The 25,309-nt window shown below is 36.3% G+C and overlaps 1 protein-coding gene across 4 annotated transcripts in view; it reads right to left on the bottom strand.

The window, feature by feature from the left end:
- CPEB4 (cytoplasmic polyadenylation element binding protein 4) overlaps nt 1-25,309 on the bottom strand; it is a gene marked incomplete at its 3' end in the record, with an annotated part of 60,615 nt that overhangs the window by 18,782 nt on the left and 16,524 nt on the right. For 2 of the 4 annotated variants that reach the window (XM_084242215.1, XM_084242216.1), the window contains exons 2-3: nt 23,517-23,598; nt 2,231-2,281 (exon numbers count right to left, since the gene is read on the bottom strand). In XM_084242215.1, the coding sequence (XP_084098341.1) occupies nt 2,231-2,281; nt 23,517-23,598 (133 nt within the window). The remainder of the gene's footprint in view (nt 1-2,230; nt 2,282-23,516; nt 23,599-25,309) is intronic. The other 2 variants (XM_084242217.1, XM_084242218.1) reach the window with 1 other exon arrangement.

Below are 25,309 nucleotides of genomic sequence, written 5' to 3'. Positions count from 1 at the left end.
TACTAAGAAGCTATATATGGCAAAGAGAAACTTAATCAAATTTAAACAATCCTCCAAAGAAGATGTTTCATAAACATGACTTAAGAAAATGGACAATCACTACACCTAGATCAATATGAATGAGTGATCTCCACATCTTGCTTTAATTTCTGACTTTTAAGCAACCTGTATTCTGGATTTTGATTTGGAGAGAGAACGATTATTAGTCAACTCCAAAATCTTGTCTATCCAGAAGTTTTAGTCCTCATTATAAATGCATGCATTGGCATCTTTCCATTGCTGGCTAGTTATTAAGAACACTTGATCAAATCTGGCAATATCAAGTTCTGGTGCCTGTCAAAGCTTAATACCAGATGTGAGATCATGGCAGTCAAAACCTTAAGCTCCAGGGTCTTGCTGCAGGAGCCCCAGTTTCCCCTCTTTGACATTTCTACATTTCTTCATCGTCCTATCTTTCAGTCTGAGATAACATTAACCTCAGACCATATACTTTGCTAACAAACTAAAGTTCCATGTATGCTAAGTAAAAACCATTTAGTCCCTAGCTAGTGTCTACAAACCAGTAAAGTTTCAAAATATAAATCAGTGGGGGCAAAAAGTTACCTTTTTTTTTTTTAACCAACTGTGGGTCATTAAAAAGTATTCTTAAAGCAAAGGATATTAACAGGGGGAGTGGAGGAAGGAAGCAATCTGATAATAATAGACTTTCAAAATTAAGTGAACTTTATCTTTAAGGAAAACCTACTGTAGAGTGTTTATTTTTCTCACCTCAACAAAGATGGACTCCAGGAGCAACTGATCTAATTTAGCAACTGAATGAGGAAATTGTGACAAAGAAGAGTTGATCACTTTGCTCAAGACCACACAGCAGTATCTCAAATATTGGTTCATTGTCATGTCCAGCACAGGGACCTGATTCTAGAACCTGTTCCACAGGAAAGGCTAAAATCCTGCAACAACAGCAACCCTTATATTACTCCACCTTATCCTGATGCTATTGTCACCACAGGCTTTGGTTTTCAGTCTACACACATTTATGCTGAAATATTATATTTTAGCATTATTTTTGGCAGTTGTAGCATGAAAAGACTAAAGTCTAATGAACAAGTGAGGTTTTTACAAACTGTGCAGTCTCCAGAGGTTCTGATGCACCCAGTAACTCACACAAATCAAACATCCTTCTAACTTTTCCTAGCTCAACAAGCAGGTGTTCTACAAGACTGCTGATGTCAAACACTACCATAAAGATCAAGTCACAAAAATAATTTTAAAATCTCCATTCACAATATACCATAGACAAGGTATGGTATATCTTGGGGTATACCAAAAAATACCAGAAGGATTTTTTGTTTCTTTTTTGGTTTTGTTTTGCTTTTGGAAAGATGTGAATGTAGCTATTTAGTCAAGAACATTTCCTAGAGGTGCTGGGATTCTAAATCAATTTTAACAATAGAAGGCATTTATGCGTTATAAAGACGCAAACTTGAAATTCATATTTAATAGTAAATGAGAAGAAAAGAAGGAAACAAGACCTCTATATCCCATCCAATTATTTTAAATTATAGTACTACAAAACAGATAGGTTTTAATTCTTTAATTGCTCTCTGAGTAGATGTCTCCTCTTTCCCTGGAAAATTTAGTTTGCTTCAGCATCATGGACTTTAAAAAGAGAACTCAACATCACATTAATAATATTTAGAACAGGCAAGAAAAATGTACCGAAGACACTATAAAGGCCAGCAAAACTTCTTTTTCTTGTTGTCATTAGACAGCAAACAGTGAATGACCTTGTCCTTTGCAATGTTAAGCACAGTGGTTTGGGGCTGCTTTTTCTGGTTTTAGATCTCTGATTACCCTTTCCTCTCCCCTGGAACATTTTTCTGACTACATGGTAATGGCTTTTATGTTGACATTTCAAAGGTCACTCTACAAAAGCTAATGTTAGATAAAGCCATCGTTTTGCACCATAATGGGATACTCATTTATTCTCAGTGTCGCCAATTATAAGACAGGGAATCGGTTGGCTCTCAAAGTTAAAAAAAAGTTCCTACCACAATTGGAGGAAAAAAAATAATTATTCATAAAATAGCTCAATAGTGATTTGCAATTATCATTACAGAACAAACTAGTGCCATTTCTCCACTTATTGAAGCATAACTACAATGTTCTTTCACCTAGTACTAACTTGCTAGTCTGTGAACTTCACTGGGGTAAATCAATCATCACTTACCATTAATAAGCAGAGAGCTATCGGATCCTGGGTATGAATAGTTTAGACGACCTGAAGGTAAAAGAAGGCCGTTACTAAGTTTATTTTTTTTCATAGGTGGTTTAAATGTATTCAATAATAGAGTTGAATTAATAACTTTAATAGGTAAGGTATTTAAAAAGCTAGACTACGGGAAAAATTTTGCTGTGCTAATGACAGAATGAGTCAGAGGACACAACAATCAGCATGTTCACATTCAAAAAAGACAAGTTTGAAAGTGGGAAAATAACATAACCCTCATATTTAATTATTTGGTCATTGTAATTTCCAATTCCCATCCAAAGTTATTTTCTTTATACCACTTTGTTCTAATACCAACTCAGAATAACCAAATTCATATTCTGTGTCCCATAAATGGAATTTTTTTCATATGCATAGTTTTTTGTTGCTTTTTAGAGCTATGTAATTAACGGTAATTATTTTTCTCTGTGACTCAAAAAACAGTGCTAGCCTTAGGCCTACACGTTCAGACACGCTCATGGGTTTAAATGCACATTGTGGCAAATCAGTACAGATGGTAAAGAAAAGCATGTATTACTTACACATGACAGAAAATATCAAAGTACATAAGCAGCACAATGTCCAGAGCATTTAAGAAGCACTCAATATATGCTGGGTCAATTGTCTTTGCATTTTGAAGGGGTTCACTTCGTTATGAACCTAAACTTGGCACTCAAAATGTCAATCAAAAAAGAATCTATGAAGACATTAAAATTTTTGGTGGATGTGCCATCTTCCAAAGTGGAAACCACAAATAAATGGGAGAAATGGCAATGGGATTTCTCCATTATAAGAGACTACATTTTTGTTTTGTACATGTGGAGGTATCTTAACCACAGATCCTTCCTTACTATGTACCTAATTCTGCTTACTATGCACCTAATTTTGTGCTATAAATTATAAAAGTCATGATGGCAACATATTTTAAGCCTCCCCTATTGCACATGCTCATCTACAACCACCTAGGTAAGAATGGCAGAGATTCTCAACAAGTTATTATTCATGTAAGGGATGGGGGACAGGGGAACATGATCATTAATACCTACACAGTGCAGCACTATGTAAGTCAGGAGTAATATAAAAATTTAAAAATGACTCATGATTTACAAACACTGCATTAGAAAATAGCAATCTAAAATCTGACCCCACACAACCACAACAGATCCTCTAAGACTATGCAAAAGTGAGTAAGTAAAGATTCTTCTAGCCGCAAAACTGGGGCAAGCTTCCCAAGATACCAGGAAGACTAGCTCCTAATTCCACTGAACAATGCAGAAACCAGAGCTAGCCAATATGCAGTCCTATCAAACCGATGGCCACATAGTTACAAGAGGAACTTTAGTCTTTCACTCTCTTAAAATCCTTCTTTGAAATAGTCTACACAGAAAAGAACTCATGCCATGAAAAGAAAAATTGTTCTCTATTGCAACAGCTTCAATTAATCCATATCTAAAACTAGAGTTAAATATGAAACATTCTGCATCCCATAAATGAACCGAGACCTACAATTTAAAATCAAATGCAAGGTTTTTTTAAATTATTAACTTGTTAATTATTCCACTTAAAAGTTCAGCTTATTCCTATTTATGGAGTAGAAGTAGATAGGGAGATGGAAGAACTAAAATTTAATATTATAACAACTTCTTTCTAAAAATTAGCTTCAATATTTGATGCTAATGTACGCAAAACAAGTTTCCAAATTCAGTGAATTCCCCTTGGACTGTTTTCATTATAAGCACAGAACACATGACCTGTCACAAGTACATTTTTTAAAAAGCACAGACTTGGGATGCTAGACTAAGAACATGACCTTAACTGTTAAAAATTTAGGAGGGAGTAAGTACTGTTTCCTATCAGTAAACTCAAAGTAGGAGCCAATAATCTCCAACAGAACACACGTATACATTCGTAGCTTAAAACCCTCCGTAAAGACTAACTATCCATGTGCCATGTTTATATATCATAAATTTTTTTTTTAAAGATGATGCAAGGCAACACAGAAACAAAAATATTTAATTGTATTAACTGAAGCAAGGAGGAAATGCTTTGTTATTTCTAAGAAGATATTCTAATTTTTTAATGTTAAATCAAAACCATGGCTGTTCCAACCATGAATTATGCTTCTTACTTGATATCAAAGAAGGATAATTAACAATGAGAATGACAAATTGCCAAATTGGCTGGCCCAGTTTTAATAAGTCAAGTTCACCTTATCAAAAACCCAACTTTTGGGTACCTTTAAAGGAAAGAGAGATAAGAAGAATATTTCAACTTGATAGGAACAAAACGTCCCTTATCTCTGTTCTCAGAGTTTGCCTCAAAGCATATCTAAGGAGAGCCTACTTTCCATTCCCAAAGCATGTAAGCTTTGACACTTTCTCTGCTCCTTAGACTTCTAAACAGAGAAATTCTATCCTTTAGCTAACATGATAGGACACTGAAGAATCACTGGCAAGATTCATCATTTAACTCTGAAAGTGATACTTGTTTTTAATTTTTGACCTGCTCTTGTATATAATTCCCGCCAGGCTGTAATCAATTTGGCCTCTGGTTAGCAAATATATCTGTGACATTTTGTTAAGCAATCAGTAATACTTTTTACTTCAATTTTTCAAAAGTAAGCAATGACATTAAAAGTAACCTTTGAAAAAACTTTCGTAATACTTCTCTAACCTGTCTTCCCTATCCTTCTGTAATTCTTTCTATTATTCAAATACCTAGAGTCATCCATTCATGACATCTATTATGGATCACACATATCATTTCCTTTCTGGAAATCTTTGGAAAGTTCCTATTACAAATGTCATGGGACTTCTTTTTTTTTAAGATTTATTCATTTATGCATATAAGAACTGGGATACAGGCCAGAGGTACAGTGGGTGAGAAGATCCACCAGAGACAGAGTGGGGAACACAACAGGCAGACTGACTGAAATATATTGCTGAGGGGAGCTGCGGGCGAGACAGAGAGGTCCGCTATGCCATGTTGGTAGCTCCTTGGCCGGTCGGGGAACAAACTCACGCTGCAGAGGCTGCGGACAGCCCCACAGTGCTATGCCCAACCCCTTGCACCACCAGGGAGGCCCTGTCACGGGATGTTAAAATCACTTACATGGTGAGAGGTAGTAGTCTAAGTTCATTCTTTTGCTTGTGGTGGTGGTCCAGTTTTCCCAGCACCATTTATTGAACAAACTGTCCTTGTTCCATTGCATATTCTTTGTTCCTTTGTCAAAGATTAGTTGTCCATATATGTGTGGCTTTATTTCTGGGCTTTCTATTTGCAAACTGGTCCAACCACTATGGAAAGCTGTATGGAGCTTCCTCAGTCTACTAAAAATGGAGCTATGATATGACCCAGCAATTCCATTCCCAGGGATCTACCCTAAAGATACAAAAACATTGATTCAAAAGAATACCTGTACCCCTATGTTTATTGCAGCACTATTTATAATAGGTAAAACCTAGAAACAACCCAAATGTGCAAAAATAGATGACTGAATCAAGAAGATGTGGTATCTGTACACAATGGAATACTATTCAGCAATCAAAAAGATAAACTCATGCCATTTGCAGTAACCTGGATGGTGCTAGAAGGGCATTATGCTCAGTAAAATAAGTCAGAAGGATAAAGAAAAATATCAGATGGTTTCACTTATAGGAGGAATATAGGGGAACCAAATAAGACATCAGGGGAAAAAAATAAGAATACAAAACACAACACAACACAACAAAACAAAAACAAACAGACAATTATAAACCAGAGACATCCTGCAGGGGAGGAGAAGGGAGGGGGATTGGAGGGAGGGAGCAGCACAGGTAACTGTAGTGATGGTGCACAGGTGAATTGGTGAAGGAAATTCTATGGGGACTACACCTGGGTGGGGGGATAGGGAACAAACATTGTTTAAAAATGAACAATGAGGGCCTCCCCAAGGCGCAGTGGTTGAACGCTGGGTTGCGAAGCTGCCCGTAGCCTCTGCAGTGCCGGTTCGATCCCCGGCCACTGGGCGAGGGTCCCACATGGCATGCAGACCTCTCCTGCCGCCCGCTGCTCCCCTCAGCAGTGTACTTCGTCAAGTCTGCCTGCTCTGCTCTCCCCTATGGCTCTGGTGAATTCTCTCATCCTCCCACACTTCTGACTGTACCCAGTGTTTGTATAAATAAATAAATAAATCTTTATTAAAAAAAAAAAGAACAATGATGTAAAATATTATAAATTTTAAAAAATAATTAAAAAAAATAAAGTCACAAGCCTTTCACAGTCTCTGCATACTCCATTTCTGCACTACTATCCTCTCTACTATATGGATGCCTATTTACACTGGCATTTCTGAATTTTCTATTCCATGGTTAGAATTACTGACAACACCCCCAACCCTCTTGTCTGAGACAGTGTCCCTCTTTGTTCCCAGTGGAAGACAGTTTTCAAATTTTTGTTTGTTTGTTTCAAATTCACCTTTTCCTAGAAAAGGAAATCATTTCAGCTACTAGCTAACTTTCTTGTCACTTTCACATAATTCCCCCTTTAGAAACCAGAATTGCTGTTTTTTTTACAGTTACCTTGAGTTTCCTAGTGGGCACCAGTTAAGTATTCAACATGCTCATTCCACTGAATTTAAAAGAAGAGCATTTCACAAATGAATAAAATGAAGCCAAATGAAAAAAGTTGAGGTATCTAATGTGATATAGGTGGTATTTATAGGAGATTTTTGGTTTGTTTTTTTGATAACTCATCTATCTATAAACACAAGCCAGGATTTGGCACATTGAAAACTGAATTCCTCAAAGGAGGAGGACATGTTAGGATTTCAGGCAATAGAACCTATTTGGTGGAAAAAATTAAATCTTTCAAGGTTCTTGGAATTGATTATGTTATAAGGAAATACTGCCTGATCATAAGTCCTAATCTTAAGGGACATTATGACAAGAAAGGTAGTAGTCTCTGGAGGCCAGCTGTGGCATTTGAGCCAGAAGTCTGGCATACATCTTGCAGAAGGCATAGACTATATTTGGTGACATGACTCAACCTAGCCAAATATAGGCAACTGATACAGTGTGACTCTGCAGAACTACACCACCAAATTTTATAGCCTAGAAAAACTCGTATTCCAACGAGGCAATTCTATGCTAAGCATTTGTGAGGTGGAGAGAACCAATATTTACCAACCAGAATGACTAAGAGTTGTTGGTGGAGGAGGTACTCAAAAGAACAGTATGTAATTATTTTTTTTTTTAAGATTCTAACTAAAGCAATCTAGTCAATATGGCAAGAGAAAAGAATAGAAGGAAACAAAGCACTATGTTAGCAGGACATGTATGTATAACTTTCAAAATTATATAAAATAACAGCTATTTTCTAAAAAGTAACTCAGATATTGGTACTGATGATTTAGCAGGAAATGATAAAATTAATGATGCCACTTAAAATACAAACACTGAAAAATATCAAATGTTTTACAGTGATATTAGATTTCATGTTATGACCGTCTCCTTTTCAGAGTTATGCCAGCATTGTTGGTCACATGATGTAGGCCAAGGACTAATAAGGGGATAAACCTGCAAGGTTGTCCAAAATATAACCATGCAGTCCCATACAAAAAGTGACATTCAGCATGAAATTCTGTGTTAAATTTTTTGACTAACTCACACTATAAAAACTAAGATCCTCCAAAGAAAAGGGAGGAGTATCTAAGTATCTAATAAATATCATTAAAAATTTCTAATAGGGAAATGTAAGTATGTGCTTAGGTCTATTTCAAGTTAGTTCAAACATACAACACTTGGATATATACACATAAACATACACATGTACTTGTTGCTGTTTAAATAGAGGTGCTCCTCCTCCCTCTGCTCCTGCTGATTTTATTTAGTTCACATCTAAGTAGTCAAAGCTCTCCTGTGACAGAGGAGATGCTCCTCCATCTGCCTTTCCTCATCTGCAGTTTTTATCAACACTGCCTGAGACTTGCAGCAAGATGGCGCTGTGGGGATCTCGACAACGCATGGCAAAGCTCAAGAAATGTGACCATCGATTCTGTTTTGTAATACCAACTTCATGCTCATACAAAGGCTGAAAACATATCAATAAAGTAGTAAACAGTGTTCCATGTGCTCTACCATGTAGTAATTAAAAGATAATAATATTAAATAATTGATTCTATTCACCAAAAAGTAACTCACCAAATCAAAATTAATAGACTTACTCTACTTCCTGACCGATCTGTGATACAACAAATTTCTGGAGCGATATTGCCATTCAAAATCATGAAGAAAAAACTGATCAACTGATATCAACTGGAGAGTCTTGTTCCCCTCCCAAAAAGCCATTTTGATTAAAACTATACACACAGAGTTTAGGCTAGAAAGAGAAACCTTCTCTGAGGCAGATGTGGTTTTCAGTTTAAAAGCCAGGACTTATAATAAACATACTCGAATTCATCCCCTTGCTTTTTCCTCCAGGTTCGTCGCTCTGTGCTGCCCTTCCCTTTTCCACATTAGGTACGCTGGACATTCACAGCCGCTAGTCCATTAACTTTTACTTTTGGGTTCCTTCCTTTGGAATGCCCACCTCTCTGTCCCCAATGCCTCACCACTCAAGCCTCCACCCTGTTGCCTAGGTAGCTTCTCTCTTAGGCCTTACATCTTCAGGGAAGTTTTCCTGTCATAAACCAGTGCTCTCTGGTTCAAATAACCCTATGTGCCACCTACCATACCATTTCTATTTATTAGTATATTTTAATTACCTATTTCTAAACTATGTTTCCTCGAGGACAAGATCTTTGAAGACAGATTTGAGATCCTGCATCCCAGAATTCAAAGCAGAGAAATACGCTCAATTAACAAATAAAAGCTGAATGAACGGTTGACATAGAACCAGCAATTGGTGACCTCTCTGCCATAGAATATGCAATGGAAAGGGTAGAGTGGGACCATTTCCATCTTGTGACCTAGGTCAAGTTTTTTAGCTTCTCTGAACCTCAGTAAAACAGAGGTCATTCACAAAGCTTTTGTGAGAAAATCATGAGATATTCTTTGCAGAATGCCTAGAAAAGTTCCCCAGTATATAATAGGTATTCAATTCATATTAATTCCTTGTCCCTCCTCAACTCTAAGCCAGAGATAACCGACAATTATTCTCTTGTCAGAAGGGAAAAAACAAAAAAGAGGAAGGATTCCTTTTAGCCATATCAGACCTAGACTAGAATATTGGAGAAGGGAGTGGCCATCTGGGGGTTTTTCAACTTCAGAGAAATGAGTTTGCTAATATTCTTGGTTAGAAACAGGGAGATTAATTTTTTTATGAGGGAGAGAAAAGAAAAAAAATAAACTGGCAAAGTAGCAGAAGTATTTTAGGAAATAAAAACTGAAAATAAAATTCAACTTTAAAATTTCTTCCTTTTAATAAAGTCAGAAAGGATCTTCCTTTTGTAACCAAAAGTTCAAATTTAATTTTTCAACTGTGATGGTAGTTAAAAAACAAATTGTAACCCTAGCAAAAAAAAAAAGTTATCTGTCAGATAAGTCAAGTCACAGGTATTATGTTTCTACAGATTGTATAAGGTTTCATAAAAAGAAGTGTTAGGGGGAAAAGGATGTCCCAAAGCAAATTCCATATAGGCTTTGTGGACTCCACCCCCACCCCAGGTCAAAGCCAAAGACACTGGGAACTCCAAATCCCATCACTACCAAAGGGAAGGTGGCTGGGACCTGAGGGTGGGGTTAAGCAGCCAGGTGGATACAAAAGGCAGACACGTGGGCTTTGGGGGCTCTCCATTTTTGGGCTCTCAGCCAGCTCGCAGCGTCCGGCCAGCTCTGAGAGTGACTTTGGGTTTCCAGGTCGTCGGATCGGGTAGGACGCATTAAAGACTTTATTTCCCTATTTTCTCCCTGAGTTGTACATTTTCCTTATTTCTTTTTCTCTTGTAAATAAACCTTTTATTAACCCTTTTGTGTGTGTCTGTAGTAGAGTATTCATAAGTCCCTTTAAAGCGCGCGGGTGAGGACCCACAGCCAGGAACCCGTTTAATATCGGGGTTGCTCTATAACAGAAGGACTGGTCTGATTTTAACTCTGGGCAGGCATACATTTGCAAGATCTAAAAAAATTAGATCTTGCAGCAATCAGGCAGAGAGGGAAATGTCTAGAGAGAAACCAGCAAAGAGCTGACCCAATTAAGGAATTCAAAAGATTTCCTACTGCCAGTAAACCTAACAAGAAACCGGCAAGCAGGAAGGCTATTTTTATCCTGCCAGAGGCCTTCTGACTCTGGATGCTGCATTTAGAGGACAGAGCAACAAGATAACTTGCCTTAAGAGGATGTTATGATACCACTGATGAATGGCTGTTTTTAAAGCTTTAAAAAAGTAGTCATAGTTTTTGTCCAAATGAAACTGTCCAAAGTCGGTTAAGAAAAAGAATAACATGATGGAAAGAAAAGTGGAAAAATAGACTGACTGGTAGAAGAAAGGTTCTAAGCAATCTAGAAAAAAGCCACAGTAGTAAATTAAAATTCTCCTACCCTGCAAAAAAGTTTTGATTAAAAGAAATGCTGCAAGAGGCACATTTTTTAAAAACAGTGAATAAACAAAAAGAATCAGAGATCTGGCCCCAAAGTGAAAATGATTTTGAGGAGTTGCTCTCTGCTATCATGAACATAAAAGATCAAGACAAACTTATGAAATCCCTAGGTATCATAAGCTAAGTTGCTAGCAAATGACTGAGAATTCGAGAGAGGAATCACCCTTAAAAACTGGTTACAAAATCCAAATACCCAAAAGCCATCAGCAAGTCATTAGTATGATGATTCATACCTATCATCAACTGTAATCACACATTTAATATAAATTCTGATGACTTTATTGAGCTCTAATAAAGAATGTACTTGAATTTCATATCTGATTTAATGTCACCTTGGATATTTCTCAAAAGGCCCAGATCCTATTTTCTCCTTTTAATATTTAGGGCACCGAGTCTTCTTCTGACTTATCAACCTTCAAATGAAATGATAAACAGGCATTAAAAGATGCCTGGTAATTATTTGAGAATAAGCTGCATGAGGTCAATTGTCTTTGATTTATTCCCAGGTGTTTCCCAACAGCTTAAAATAGTGCCACAGTAGATGCTTGATAGGAACTTGCTATATGACTGGCTTCCGAGAGCTTAGAATGTAAATGTTTTCTCTCCAAAGTGGGGCTCACAGTGGACTGAAATTGGGGGTAGGGAGGGAGAGCAGTTCATCTGAATCACTCTGGGACTACACATGCTTAAGTCCCATGACAGACCTGATGAATCAGAGTCAGGGAAAAGAACAAGCCAGTTTGGAAAAGTTCCCTCAGAGATTCCATTTGGATCACAGCTCCCAAGAAGACACCTTTCCATAAGAAACCAGCAAGTGTGAGATCTCAATCTTCTACAGAATATTATGATAAAATACAGACCTTAAATTGTACTCTTAGTCTCCTAAACAGAAATTAAGAAATGTTAATGCCTATTCGCTGCCTAAACCCACTAAGACAAAAATGTGTAAGTTAGTTTTTTGGGTTTTTTTTTTTTTTTTTTTGTCATCCTCTTAAATGCAACATAATGAATACCTAAGCTATTAAGCCAGCAGCCATAGCCACAGCTATCCTGGTCTTCTAGGTAACAGTTAGTTGAGGGACTTAAAGCTATTGCATATCTCTTAACATCACTTTCTGAATTGTAAAAGGAAGGTCACAAAACCCACATGAAAGGACTTAGGTTAGAAATAACTCCCAGGAGGAAAGCAGAATAAAAGTCAGAGAAATGGTATCATAAGTAAGTGCCCTTTCACTGGAACTGGTGTTAATACTGATGTCTACACCTAATGTCCAGGTCTACCTCAAAAAGGAAGAATATAGACCAGAATCAAATGTATCCTTTTATCTGCTACTGCGTGGTATGTGGAATATACTCAAATGTTTGTGGAGCTGAAATATAAGCAGAAATTAAAATGTAAGATTGTCCAACCACGTGGCTGAAAGAAGGGCTGCCATGTCTCCCAACTTCAGGGTGCACCCCTCTTGTCATATGGCTGCCGCTGGACCCTGGCACTGTGCAATGTTGCCTAGCAGTCCCCCTTCCTAGCCCTGTGTCCAATGGCTTCAAATGTTAGAGACAAAATTCCACAGTCATATTTTGGCTACACAGCAAAGGAAATCATCAACAAAATGAAAAGGCAACCTACTGAAAGAAAATATTTGTAAATCATTTTTCTAATGAGGGGTTAATATATGAGGAACTCATATGACTCAGCAGCAAAATAGATAAAAATGAAAAATGAAGAGAAGCTATGAATAGACATTTTTCCAAAGACATACAGATGGCTGGTGGATACAGGGAAAGATGCTTAGCATCACTAATTATCAGGGAAATGCAAGTCAAAACGACAATGAAACACTATCTCATATCTATTAGAATGGCCATCATTAAAAAGATAAGAAATAACAACAAGGGGGCCTCCCCGGTGGCACAGCGGTTCAGCGCTGGGTTGCGAAGCTGCCCGCGGCCTCTGCCGCGCCGGTTCGACCCCCGGCTGCTCCCCGGCCACCAGAGGAGGGTCCCACATGGCGCGCAGACCTCTCCTGCCGCCCACTGCTCCCCTCAGCAGTGTACTTCGGTCCTTCTGCCTGCTCTGCTCCCCGCTCTGGCTCTGGTGAATTCTCTCACCCTCCCGCGCTTCTGACTGTACCCAGTGCATGTGTAAGCAAAAACAAACAAACAAACAAAACAAATAAATAAATAAAAAACATGCCTCTATTAAAAAAAAAAAAAGAAATAACAAGGGGAGGATGAGGAGGAAAAGGAACCTTTGTGCACTGTTGGTGGAAATGTAATTTGGTGCAGCCACTGTGGAAAACAGTATGAAGGCTCTGCAAAAAAATTAAAAATAGATCTACCATATGTCCAATAACTCCACTTCTGAGTATCTATTTAAAGAAAATGAAAATACTAACTTGGAGACATAGATATCACATGCTCGTTACAGCATTATTTATACCAGCCAACATGAGTTTACAGAAACAACAGAAACAACCTGAGTTTCTATTGATGGATAAATGGATAAAGAAATTGTGTATTTGTAACTATATATATATTACATAAATAATTTCTTGTATAAACATGCGTATGATGGAATATTATTTGACCATAAACAAGGAAATCCTGCCATTTGTAACAAAACGTAGAGACTTTGGGAGCATTACGCTAAGTGAAATAAACCAGACAGAAAAAGACAAATACTCTATGATCTGTCTCTGTTATATTTGGGACCTTAAAGAACAAATCACAGCAACAACAAAAAACAAGCTCACGGATACAGAGAATGGATTGGTGCTTGCCAGAGGAAGGGAGTGGAGGTAGGACTTATGTGTGAATGGAGTCAACGGAAAAAGAAAACGCTTTCTGGTGGAGAGGATAACCTGGGATTCAGTAAAGGATCTTCTCACTGACCGTCTCACTTCTCTCTGTCCTCCTTTCCATTTACCCTGTTAAATTCACTTTTTTGGTTATGTTCTTTTGGTAATGAGAAACATACTAACGGCAGGAGTTTAAAGCAGAACAATTAGAGAAGTTCTCTCCTGCTATGTTTCATAACCTTTGTTAATTATTAAGACCTTGTTTGATCAAAAAATTCATAAAGGCTCTGCACCAAAGTCCTTCACCTCTTCTCTGGTGACTACAATAAGTGAAGAAACAATAAAAAACCTTGATAGAAAGCTGTTATGAATGCCACAACACCTTTGAATGTATTTTAATTGCATTAGCATCTACATGCTTTTGGAAGATAATCATGTATATGTAAATAACATATTCAGGTAGAATGTTCAGTCCTAATGGACTTACAGGTCCCATCAAATAATTCTCCTGGCTGAAGACACTATGGTCCACATATTCATAACAGAAACATTTCATAAGACCAGATTTAAACAACTACTTCATAATCATAACATTTTAGACCTCTCAAAAAGAAAAGGTGTAGTCTAGAAACCAAGCATTCACTCAATTGACTAAATTTCATTGATTTCTGGTTATATCTCTTCTATAGTAACTCAGTATTAAATACTGCCACACCCAAAATCACATGAAATTCATGCTACTCTATCATTACACAGTAAAAACTTTCAACTTTATTTAGGAGTTATTATTTATTTAGGAATAGCACACCAGAGCGACTATATGGAATGGCAATTTAGAGATCATTAAGTGCCCCCAATCACATGTGAGGGAAAAAAATTTTAAGAGAAATGTGTGCTGTAAAGCTGTATAATTCCCAATGGCAGAGCCAGGTTTGAACACAATTTTAAATGCTTTTTTTTCTTATTTACAGTTTGAGAAAGTCTGTTATAAGCTAACAACTTTTGATCATTTATAATATAGAGATCAAATACCTGCTTTCAATATCTCTAATTAATGATGCCAGACATTTATTATTTAGATATATGAGAGCCAGTAGAAGTTAGATTTTTGTTTTACGTTCTTTATACTTCAATTAATCATAGCAGCTCTTCAGAATTAAGAGTTGTACTTTACTTTTGATTTCTCAAAAATTATAAATTGCTCTCTAATTGGTTGATTCCTCCTTTTCTTTCCCAAGATATAGCAAGTGGCACCAGCCCAACTGGATTCCAAAGAGATTATAGAACTGCTTTCCCTTCAGAGTTCCACTAATGTTCTTAATTGACTGGTTACCAGGTAATACCCAGAATAAAACAAAGCCTTGCTTTTAGAACTGAGTGTACTGGTGTAGGGCTGAATTCAGAATCAGTCAATTAGACAAAATAATGAAGCCCAGAGGCAGCCTGGGCATCTCAATATCTGATTAAAAAAGTAGTAGCCAGTTTAAAACTACTTAAAAAGTATTCCTTTTGCAAATTTTTACTGCTGAATGGCAACAAATTCACTGGGTTGTCTCTCTTTGAACTTGGCAGAGAGAAAAATGACAAAATGAAGGAGGGGGCACGGATAAGGAGCAGTCCTTAGAGAAATTTATAAATCAGACAAACAGCTGACAAATGAATCAACTGCACACAATATTCAAGCAGAAATTCCATGCATATCAGGAAGAAATAATTTTGTGGCACAATCATGCAACTCTTCCATCCTTCCTGTTGCTAAATTGAATGCAAAAAGTCTTGGATATTTTTGTGACAGCTATGAATCAGGTAGCGTTGCTTCCCCTCCCTCAAAGTCGGCAAACAACATATTCCAAAATTATATAACACGATCAAGGAAAGTCTTAAGACTTTTATAGACAACTCCCTATTGTATTACTCTATAATCAAAGGTACTTTCAGGACGTAGGAATTGGGACAGAGGGCGGTTCTGGTAGCTGTCAGGAAATGAGACAACACGGTCCCTTTCTGTAGAATTTTATAACAGATGAGGAAAAAAAAAAAACAGAAAAATAAGTGATACTATTAAAAGGTACAGAATATACTGTTAATTTGGATATAAGAAATGAGCAAAATGATCGCTATGAATGTTCTGGACCTCCTTCTACTTTTTCATTCTGTAGGGAGTTCCCTAATATTTATAACTGATAAATAGTTGAAAAGTTTGAAAACCTTACTCCTTGAAGGTCATTCATATTTTGTTCCTGCATGCGAAATAATATTGTCTGACCAGTTGATAAACCTTTACTTACACTTAACATAAAAATGTAAAACATTGCAGAAAAGCATGTCAATTTGCTACCTGATTACTGCTTGTTTATCTCTAAGTGCCTAACTGTTAAATATAGTTTATCTCTGCCTGAACGTGTGTAAAACAAAAATAAGTGACAATAGCCATCATACAATTGTGAAGAAAAAAAATTTCATGAATTAAAATAACTTTTTCAGCATTCAGCATTCACCTTTAACCTCCAATAACAAAAAGGTACTGTCACTTTCCCCCCATCCCCTTTGCCCGCCCTTCTCATCTGGGAAAATCAGAGTTGCAATAGTGTTTTAAGACGATTACTTGATTTCATGGACTCAAAATCAGATTGCTTTGTTTTCAATGTTCACAACTAAGATAAGGGGACTAGTTAAGTAATTATGGACCCACATCAGGGGTGACTGAAGACAGATTCCCCATGTGTGACAACTGCTTATGTAATTTTGGGAACAAATAAAAGCAAGGTTCAAATAGTCCACCACAAGTGTGTGGCAGGGAGAGGGCAAGAGGATCACTCCTTTCTACTTACCAGTATATATTATGTAAATAAATTGGACCGATGAAGATCTGGCCAAGGCACAAGGAGCCTTTAGCATGAACCAAATTGGTTTCAGTTCAGAGGTTAAAGTAAGGAAGACTTGGATTCAAGGCTATGAGCATATCACTGTTGACAAACATCACATTTTGTTCTCCCAGGCTTTTCCCTTTCCCCTCCTCTCCTTAAAAGAATCAGGGAATAGAAAAAAAAAAAAAAAAAAAAAAACCCCAAAACACCAACCAAAACAGCAGCTATCCCCAAACTGAAAAAGTACAGTCACACTGTTCAAAATCCACACCTTTGGAAACTTTGTCTAGAAAGGACTACGAGGAATTTAACAAATCTAGACCAAAAATAAACCAAAAAGGAGAGAGAAGTTCAAAATTAAGAACCTACCCCATAGCAGTTAATACAAAGAAAACCATGCCCCACTACTGTGCCCTCTTCCTCACAAAGGAAGTTACCTCAACACAGAAGCCCAGGTCCCATCCTGCCGCCCCAGCAAGCCAAGCAAAAGAGAAAGACTGTTTAGGATGTTCCATTTCAGCAGTCAGGAAAGGGAGAGCGCAGGAGGAGAAGAAACCACTTCACTGCTAAACAGCCATACACAAAGCATATTGTCACTGGATTGAAATTATATTCTTTGCTATGGGCCTTACTCCCTTACTCATGAGGCTTCTAGAAGTAAGGCGATTTTCTCCGCTCCAGAGACTTTAGCCGCTCCCCTGCTCTGCTGATTTGAATTACTTGGTATCATCCAAACAGAGCTAGAAAGAACCAGCAGACTTCAGGGAGGCTCCAGCCTGCATATGGGGCAGCTGCCAGGCCTACTCTGAATCTTAAGGACTTGCAATATTCAAAGATCTCCTGATTCACCAGAAGACATCCAATGCTATGTAATAGCAATGTACTTGGAAGGAGAAATCTGACTATGAACCAACGTAACATTAGCTAGTTTGCATTACCCATTTCTTCTTTATAGCACAGGCCCCATTAGATATCCTTTAAAGGAAAATGTCTACCTAATCCTTTAGAAAAGTGACAAGGAGCAAAATGCATCCTAGTGCATAGTAGTCTTCAAATTGCCCCTAAACTGATTCGACTAAAAGAGAAAATACTGTAAAAACTGATAACCCCCACCACTTATGAAAACAAATTATTTTAATACTATAGCAACAGATATTTTTGTAAGCGTTTCTTGTTTTTTAATTTTTTCTTTACTCCAAAATTCAAATTTATAATGGAATGATATTTATTTAGTCTTATTTTCAGCAACTCATAGAAGACTTCCAGAGATATCTCAGTCTATATAAAGTCAATATATAATATCTGTTCTAAAACATCTGTATCAGTATCTAACATCTGTTCTTTAAAAGAGAGTTACATGACTGCAATTTGGAATATGGGAATATTAAGAGAAATGTGTATGAATGGAAAATTTTAAATTTTTTTATTATTTATTGTAGCATTTTAAAAGTAATATGAACTTTATCCACCCCCATTGTAAAGATATAGAATTTAAATACTTATCCCAATACTCCTATAGACATAAAAAAATCTAAAATTAATGAAACAGGCTTGTGTATTAAATTTTCACCTGTGTTCCATGATTTTCTCCTAGAGAGATTATGAATTCTTTTGCTTAGCAACAAAGAAAGGAGGCACAGATGGAATCATCAGTTGCCCACTCATTTAAGCATTCATTTCAAACAAATTCATAGCTCTGAAAAATAGTAGGGGAAGGGTCCTCAAATTTAATATGCAGATAAAAGAAAAAATTATCAAAAGTGTTTTAAAACGCAAGGTCACACCTTCAGTAGTTAGGAATTAAATGCATAGCACTTCTGGAATGGATCCAGCTCTAAATTCTTAGTAAATGAAGGCATGAGGCAAGTGAGGCAGGAATGTCTAACTGAAACATACCCCGACTATTTCCTCTCCATAAGCAATGGGTTTTCTGGGCACCAAAATGTTGGTGTTTTAAGCAGCCTGGGCTTCTCATAATCATTATTGCTTACATTCAAATCAAGTATTTAAAAGGCCCAAAACCTGGAGGGATAGGGGTAGATATATTATACTCCCCTTTCCAAAAAATTGAAAGTAACATATATTCTAACACATTATGAAGAGAAAATGACTCCAATTTCACAATCTTCTGAGGAAAAATATGATGATATTCTGACTCATAATTTAGTTAATTAATATCTGAAGAACAACTATAACGTTATGACAATTAACAGATTGCCTTTGTTCTCTCAATAATTTTGCTGTCTCATTTGGCTTCTAGTGAAATGAAGCAAATTAGGTATTAAATTGTTTTCATATATAGGATTTAAAATACTCAACCATTATTATGAAACTGTGGATTGTTCTACTCTGTCTGATATCTGATAATTTTGAAGTACTATTTTTTGTCTCTTTATTTCAGTACTGTCTCCCTCAGCTTCCATTCCATAAACTACTTTCCGTTGAGTTATGTCGATATTCTTTTATTCCCTCCATTCACAAGAAGAAAAAAGGCTCCTTCATTTTCAGTGGTCTCTCCTATTATACACTAAATATAAGACTGCTTCACGAATCTTTATTTCACTGTGTGTAACCTAGGCTTCAAAGGCTGAAAACAGATGCACTCACACATGGTTTTAATCTATTGCATGCTGCTCCATTTCTAAACAGTAAATACCAATTTCACAATCAAGAAAAAACACAAATAACGGTAAGATACCACAGTCCCCAAATAATCATCTGAGCATCTACAATAGTAAAAGGTTTTTCTGTCTAGGTAAAGAAAATACTTGTTAAGCCTAATAATATTGTAGCAATGCACAAGCTGACACCTGGAAGATCAAAATTCAAAATCAGTCTGTAGCTCAGGCTCTTAGCTTATGAGACTGGAGTGCAGTAAAGAAAATGAAATAATCAGTCTCTGGGGAAGAGCTTCTGTGGATTGTCTCTGGCACTGGGAACGGAGTACGCAATACACAATTTTGTGGATAAAAATAACGTACAGACATGCCAGCTGATCAGAGAAGGGATGCACAGATAAGACAGAGGGAGTTTGCTTTTCCTCCCCAAGAGCCTCCACGTCCTTTGAATATGTAACCTTAAAATTCTTAGATAAACTATTGAAAAAAAAAAAACCAAAAACTAACACAAGGTATGGAATGAAGGTTGGAACTCCTTTTGCATGTTTGTTGAAAACAAGAAAGGATAAAAAAGTTTCTAGCAAGCCGGTTGGAACCAGAAACAATTCATAAAGAAATTCAAAACTATATTTGAAGATTCTTAGGCACATTAAGCATCTTGTCTGTAGATGGCAAAAATAAAACTTTTAAATCCCATTATACTAAGAGTTCTTTTTTCCAAAAGGAAAAGACAAATTCATTTTTGTTTTTTTAAACTTAAATAAACAATATAGTCATACAATTCAATTTGTAGATCTTGTAACAAGTTTAGGCTTTATTATTTATTTATCTTTAAAATGTCTACATTTAAATGTTTTTATTATTTAAATACACAAAAAAATTTATATCTATGAGGAAATGAAATATAAAAATAAATGAGGTCATTGTAATATGTTTTATGAAATTATTTTTCAGATAAAATGAATGCAAATATAAAATGTGCCTACCTTATGGTGGAATTTATTTAAAACAAATTCCTTTAACTGAATTTTTACACACTTTTTTCTGAGAGGTATGTTATTCTTTTCCAGTGTCATAGAATTGTCCATTTTCTGTTCTAAGAAACCAGAGCTCATAGACTTTTCAAATGAATAGGTAGCTTTTAAACACTTATTTTATTTTAAGATTTATTTTTATTTATTTATACAAGCACTGGGTACAGTCAGAAGTGCGGGAGGGCGAGAGAATTCACCAGAGCCAGAGCGGGGAGCAGAGCAGGCAGAAGGACCGAAGTACACTGCTGAGGGGAGCAGCGGGCAGAAGGAGAGGTCTGCACACCATGTGGGACCCTCCTCCGGTGGCCGGGGAGCAGCCGGGGATCAAACCGGTGCTGCAGAGGCTGCGGGCAGCTTCGCAACCCAGAGCTCAACCGCTGCGCCACCGGGGAGGCCCTAAACACTTATTTTAAAAGGACAATGTATTAGTTTTGAAAGATATTCAACTTTTATTTTGATCTTTAAACAAAATCTCACAATAGTCTCACTGTTAAACTTCAACAGAGTTGATCTAAAATAGCTATCTGTTTTGAAAAGAGAGTTTGAAAGTTTGACAAGAAATAAAGTATTCCTCTAAGCAAAACTACATTTGATAGTGACAGACTACAGTGATATAAAGTTCATCATATTGGTTAAAAGAAAATCACACCTATCTATCCTCTGGCATTTTAGGACTATCCACTTATCTTTACTGCTTTTTGATGGAAAAAAATACACAAAGTTTATTTAATATACTTAAGTTACTTTGGCACTAAAACTGAAGCTGGCTTTCTCATTATATAAGCATGAAAACAGACTTAAAAGAGGTTGAATAATAATTGCTACTATTCGCTTCATGTTTCCATAAACTAGGCAATATGCTGGATTTTACAGATGCATCATATCATTCAATCTTTACAAGTGCCACACACTAGTGCACAACAGCAATTTAAATTCAGATCTATTTGACTCCAAAACCTATGGTCTTTCCATTCTGCCACACTTTTTTTGGTAAAATCACATTTTTACAAAACCTGTGTTCTCAGGCGAGGTCAATCAGTTTTGTCATCAAATTTAACTTTGATTATCCCTACAGATAAATTTATAGAAAATTTAGATTAAAATTGGCAAGAAGAAATTAAAAAGGGAATATAGAATAAAGGCAGAACTTTACTTAGCAACCTATTTAGAAAGTTAGAAAAGAAGAAATAAACCTGAGAAAGAAGTCCTGGCTATATTTGATAAACCAAGGAAACACTAGTTAATTTTATTAGAATAATAGGTGCAAACTCTCATAAGAGCTCTTAGAAGCATTATGTAATAAGGTGTTTAGATTTGCTGTTCTTTGTAATCGGTGTTTTCTCTTATAAAAGACATAGGCACTGATGATGAAAATGAGTTCTAATTATTTACTAGCCCTAATATCTAAGTACATTAAGAGGGTTAGGGGAAAGATTAAAAAAGGAAGCAAATAGGTTAAGAATGAAGAAATGTCCTTTAGCTTCTTTTTCTGTATACTTAGCTTTTAATTTGAAATAATCACAGTTTCACAGAAAGTTGCAAAAAGTAGTTGAGAGAGATTCCATGTACCCTTTATCCAGTGTCCCCAAATGGTAACATCTAACTCGTTGCAAAGCGGGAAAGTGACACTGGTACAAGCCACAGATGTGATTCAGATTTCTCCTTTAGCAGCTTTTTTTTTTTTACATTTTTTAAAAAAAGATTTATTTTTTATTTATCTATGCATATAAGAACTGGGGTGTAGACCAGAGGTATGGGGGGGGGGTGAGAGGGTTCACCAAGGAACAGAGAGGGAAGCAGAATGGGCAGATTGACAGAAATACGTTGCTGAGGGGAGCAGCAGACAAGGGAGCAGCAGACAGGGTCACCTCCCTGGCTGGGCATCAAACTCATGCTGCAGTGGCTGCAGATAGCTTCACAGAACTGACGCTTAACCACTTGAACCACCAGGAAAGCCCAGAGTGTGCAGTTTTTTCTAATGCTAGAAAGGCCTTTGAGTCTCCTCATTTTTCTGACCAGGAGGCTAAAGGTCTACCCAACTGAGTATGCTAAGAAGTGGCAAAAATAAAGAAACTTCTGGGCAAGAGATCATCTTTGCTCAGAAACAGTGTGCATCTACATCAGAGTCAAATCTCAGAAATCTATCAGGAATTCATTGGAGACCCTCACACTAGTCTTATTTCAAAGTTACCTCAACAGATAGATGCACACTTTTTTTCTTTTTCACATATAATTTTTCATTTCTCAGACTTCCAAAAGCTTTCCTCACTGAAAAAAATGTATCATTATTGGTCTTTAGAAAAATACAGATTTACTGCATCAATAATAATGCAAATAAAACTCAAAGAAAACTAGGCCAGGCTGGTTACCACTTGAAGCAGCAGGCTACCTTGAGACCTTTGACCCAGTGCAAAGCCATTCCTGCAGGCTCATAAACACTAAATGAATGAACATATGAATGAACAATTTAAGTGGAATGACCAAAAACACCAAACATTCTAAATTTCTTTTTAAAAAACTACTAACAAACAGATTTTTGTATAGAAAAATGAATGGGGGATAGTTTTCAAAAAATCAGAACTAAAAAAATCCCTTAGAAAACATCTATTCTGGTAATTCTCAATTCTAGAGACATATTAACATTACATGAGATATTAAAACATAACACGCCAAGCCTCATCCTCACCTGGAATAGGGAGCAGGCATTTGTATTTTATTTTTAAAGCTCCCTATTAGAAGTCCCTCATTATAAGGATGACTCTGATTTTCTTAGATAAAGATGAAGAAATGAATCATAGTCAAACTGAGATGTCTTATTCAAGATAACACAGCTACTTAGTAATAGAATTAAGATTAGAATCCAAGTAGGAATAGCCATTTTTTAACATAATACATAGGAAATCTTTCAAGAATACAAAACTTCATTTTAACTTCAAAACCACTGGCCATTTTTTTTTAAATGTGAAATTAGTACAAAAAAAATTGATGAACATTTAACCTCTTCCTAGAGTATGTATAGTCACTGTCATAGGGGGAATAGACATTTGAAGTTTCAGGACTTTGCAGTTTTTGCCTCAGATATATAAGATGAGGTATGTGGCTTATATCTTTCCAGTTAAACTGCCCACACTTGGCAAGTAGTGCTCTATAGTTCTCTTTGGCATTATGAAAGCCTACAGAGGATGTCCATTAGATATGCCTGATTTTTAACAAAAAGGGTACATGTGTAAAATGCATGAAGCTGACTAGATACAAATATGAATCCATAATATTTTCCATACTGCTCACCAGATTGCATGAGTAATACAAAATTTTACTTACTAAAATCAAAATACATTTCTATTTAAAAATTACCTTTAATTGAATCATTCTCAGCTCTCATTATATCAATGAGTGAACTCTCCAGCGAGTGCATGTCAAATGTCCTGGGGCGATCCTGTAAACAAAGAGCCACAAATCAATTTTAAAATAGCATTTAAATGTAGAGGATGACAATAAGCTGCATTCCATGGGAACAGATCAAAAGTGACAGTTTTACTCCTTCTCTGTGTAGGGTTCAGTAGTGATTAGATTTTTAATAATTTCTTTTTTAAAAAAATAGCATTACTTTTACTAATTAAGCAAAAACAAAACTAATTTCCACAGTGAAGAACATTAAATATAAAAATAAAATTTAGATCCTTTCTCTGTCATTTAAGATTGCAGTAATGTAGCAGAGCTTCCCAAACCTGTTCCAGCAGTTACCCACTAAACTGGCATCTATATGTGTAATTCAATTATACTTTCTTATAAGCTAATGTCTTAAAATAGTCATCTAATGTTTGTAAGGCCAGTAAGTGGAAAACTATTCTAAAATAAACACCACTAAGAAATCATGACAAGATGAATTTTACTCTTATTTTTAAATAAAAATATTATTAAAACATGATTGATTCAGCTATCTCCTGATTACCAAGGCTGTCCTTGAATACTAATCCACCATCTCTGAGGATTTATTTTTAAAATAAGAACTCATATAGAAAAATCAACAAGACACCCTTCTTCCTTCCCCTGCCCCCCAATACACACACAAAACACTCTTGGTAGAATCTCCTTCTTATTTATAGAAAAATAAATTTGGAATAATGGCATACAGTACTGCTCTTATTGCTGTTATTAAGCCTTCTCTAAGAAAAAGAACAAGAATGTCAAGCAAGAACTGCTGAAGCATGTTGTCTTCCCCTGACCCTAATAGGGTAAGTTATTAGGTCCCTAAACAATCCAGGCATTATTTGGTAAATAACAGATAAAAAGATACTAATCAAAGTTAGAACCTGGCTGAGAAAACAGAAAGAAAAAAATTTAGATTTTTATTTACTACTTAATTTGCAAAGGTAGGCTTGATTTTCTGCCATTAAATTTCAAGGGGAAAAAAGGGTGGAAAGGACACTGTGGTCTAAACCTCAGTTTAACAAAATGCATTTCAAGAGTGGGTGTGCAATCTTAAAAGATACAGTGACCCAACTGCTCTGGCATTCTTCTGGATAAAAAGTACTAGAGATAACTGAATTAAAGTTTAGCTTGATAAGCGAACAGCAGAAGATAAAAACATTTCAAAATTAAACTCTTAAAGAAGCAGCCATACATGGTTCTTTTCCACCTTAAGAACAAATGCATATATATAGCAAGGCCACAGTAAGAGTATTAAGGGAAGAGAGGTATCCAGAGGAATCTGACCAGCAGGATTCCAGAAATTTCTTTTCAGTTATACTTCTCTTATGCTACCTTTTAACTCAAATTTTTGACTTTTAAAAATAGCCCTCTTGATTTTATCCCTTAAAAAAATACTTTTCTGGGCCTCCCCTGCTGGCGCAGCGGTTGCGTGCTGGGCTGAGGGGCTGCCCGCAGCCTCTGCAGCACCGGTTCGTTCCCCGGCCACCAGTGAGGGTCCCACAAAAAAAAAAAAAAAAAAAAAAACCAACAACAACAAAATAACCAAAAAACCTTTTCCACTCTCCTAGCTAACTTCTAGAACATTAAGACTGCTAGGGCACCTCTTCTACTTGAGAGCATTTTTTTTTTTATCAATGTGACATTTTCTCTCTATCCTTCCACAACATACTCACCCGGTACTATTATTTTATTTCCCTAAAGGAGGAACCACTCTC

Source organism: Talpa europaea, assembly GCF_964194135.1.
Source record: "Talpa europaea genome assembly, chromosome: 9".
Lineage (NCBI taxonomy): Eukaryota > Metazoa > Chordata > Mammalia > Eulipotyphla > Talpidae > Talpa > Talpa europaea.
This window is presented reverse-complemented; position numbering and strand designations above follow the sequence as displayed.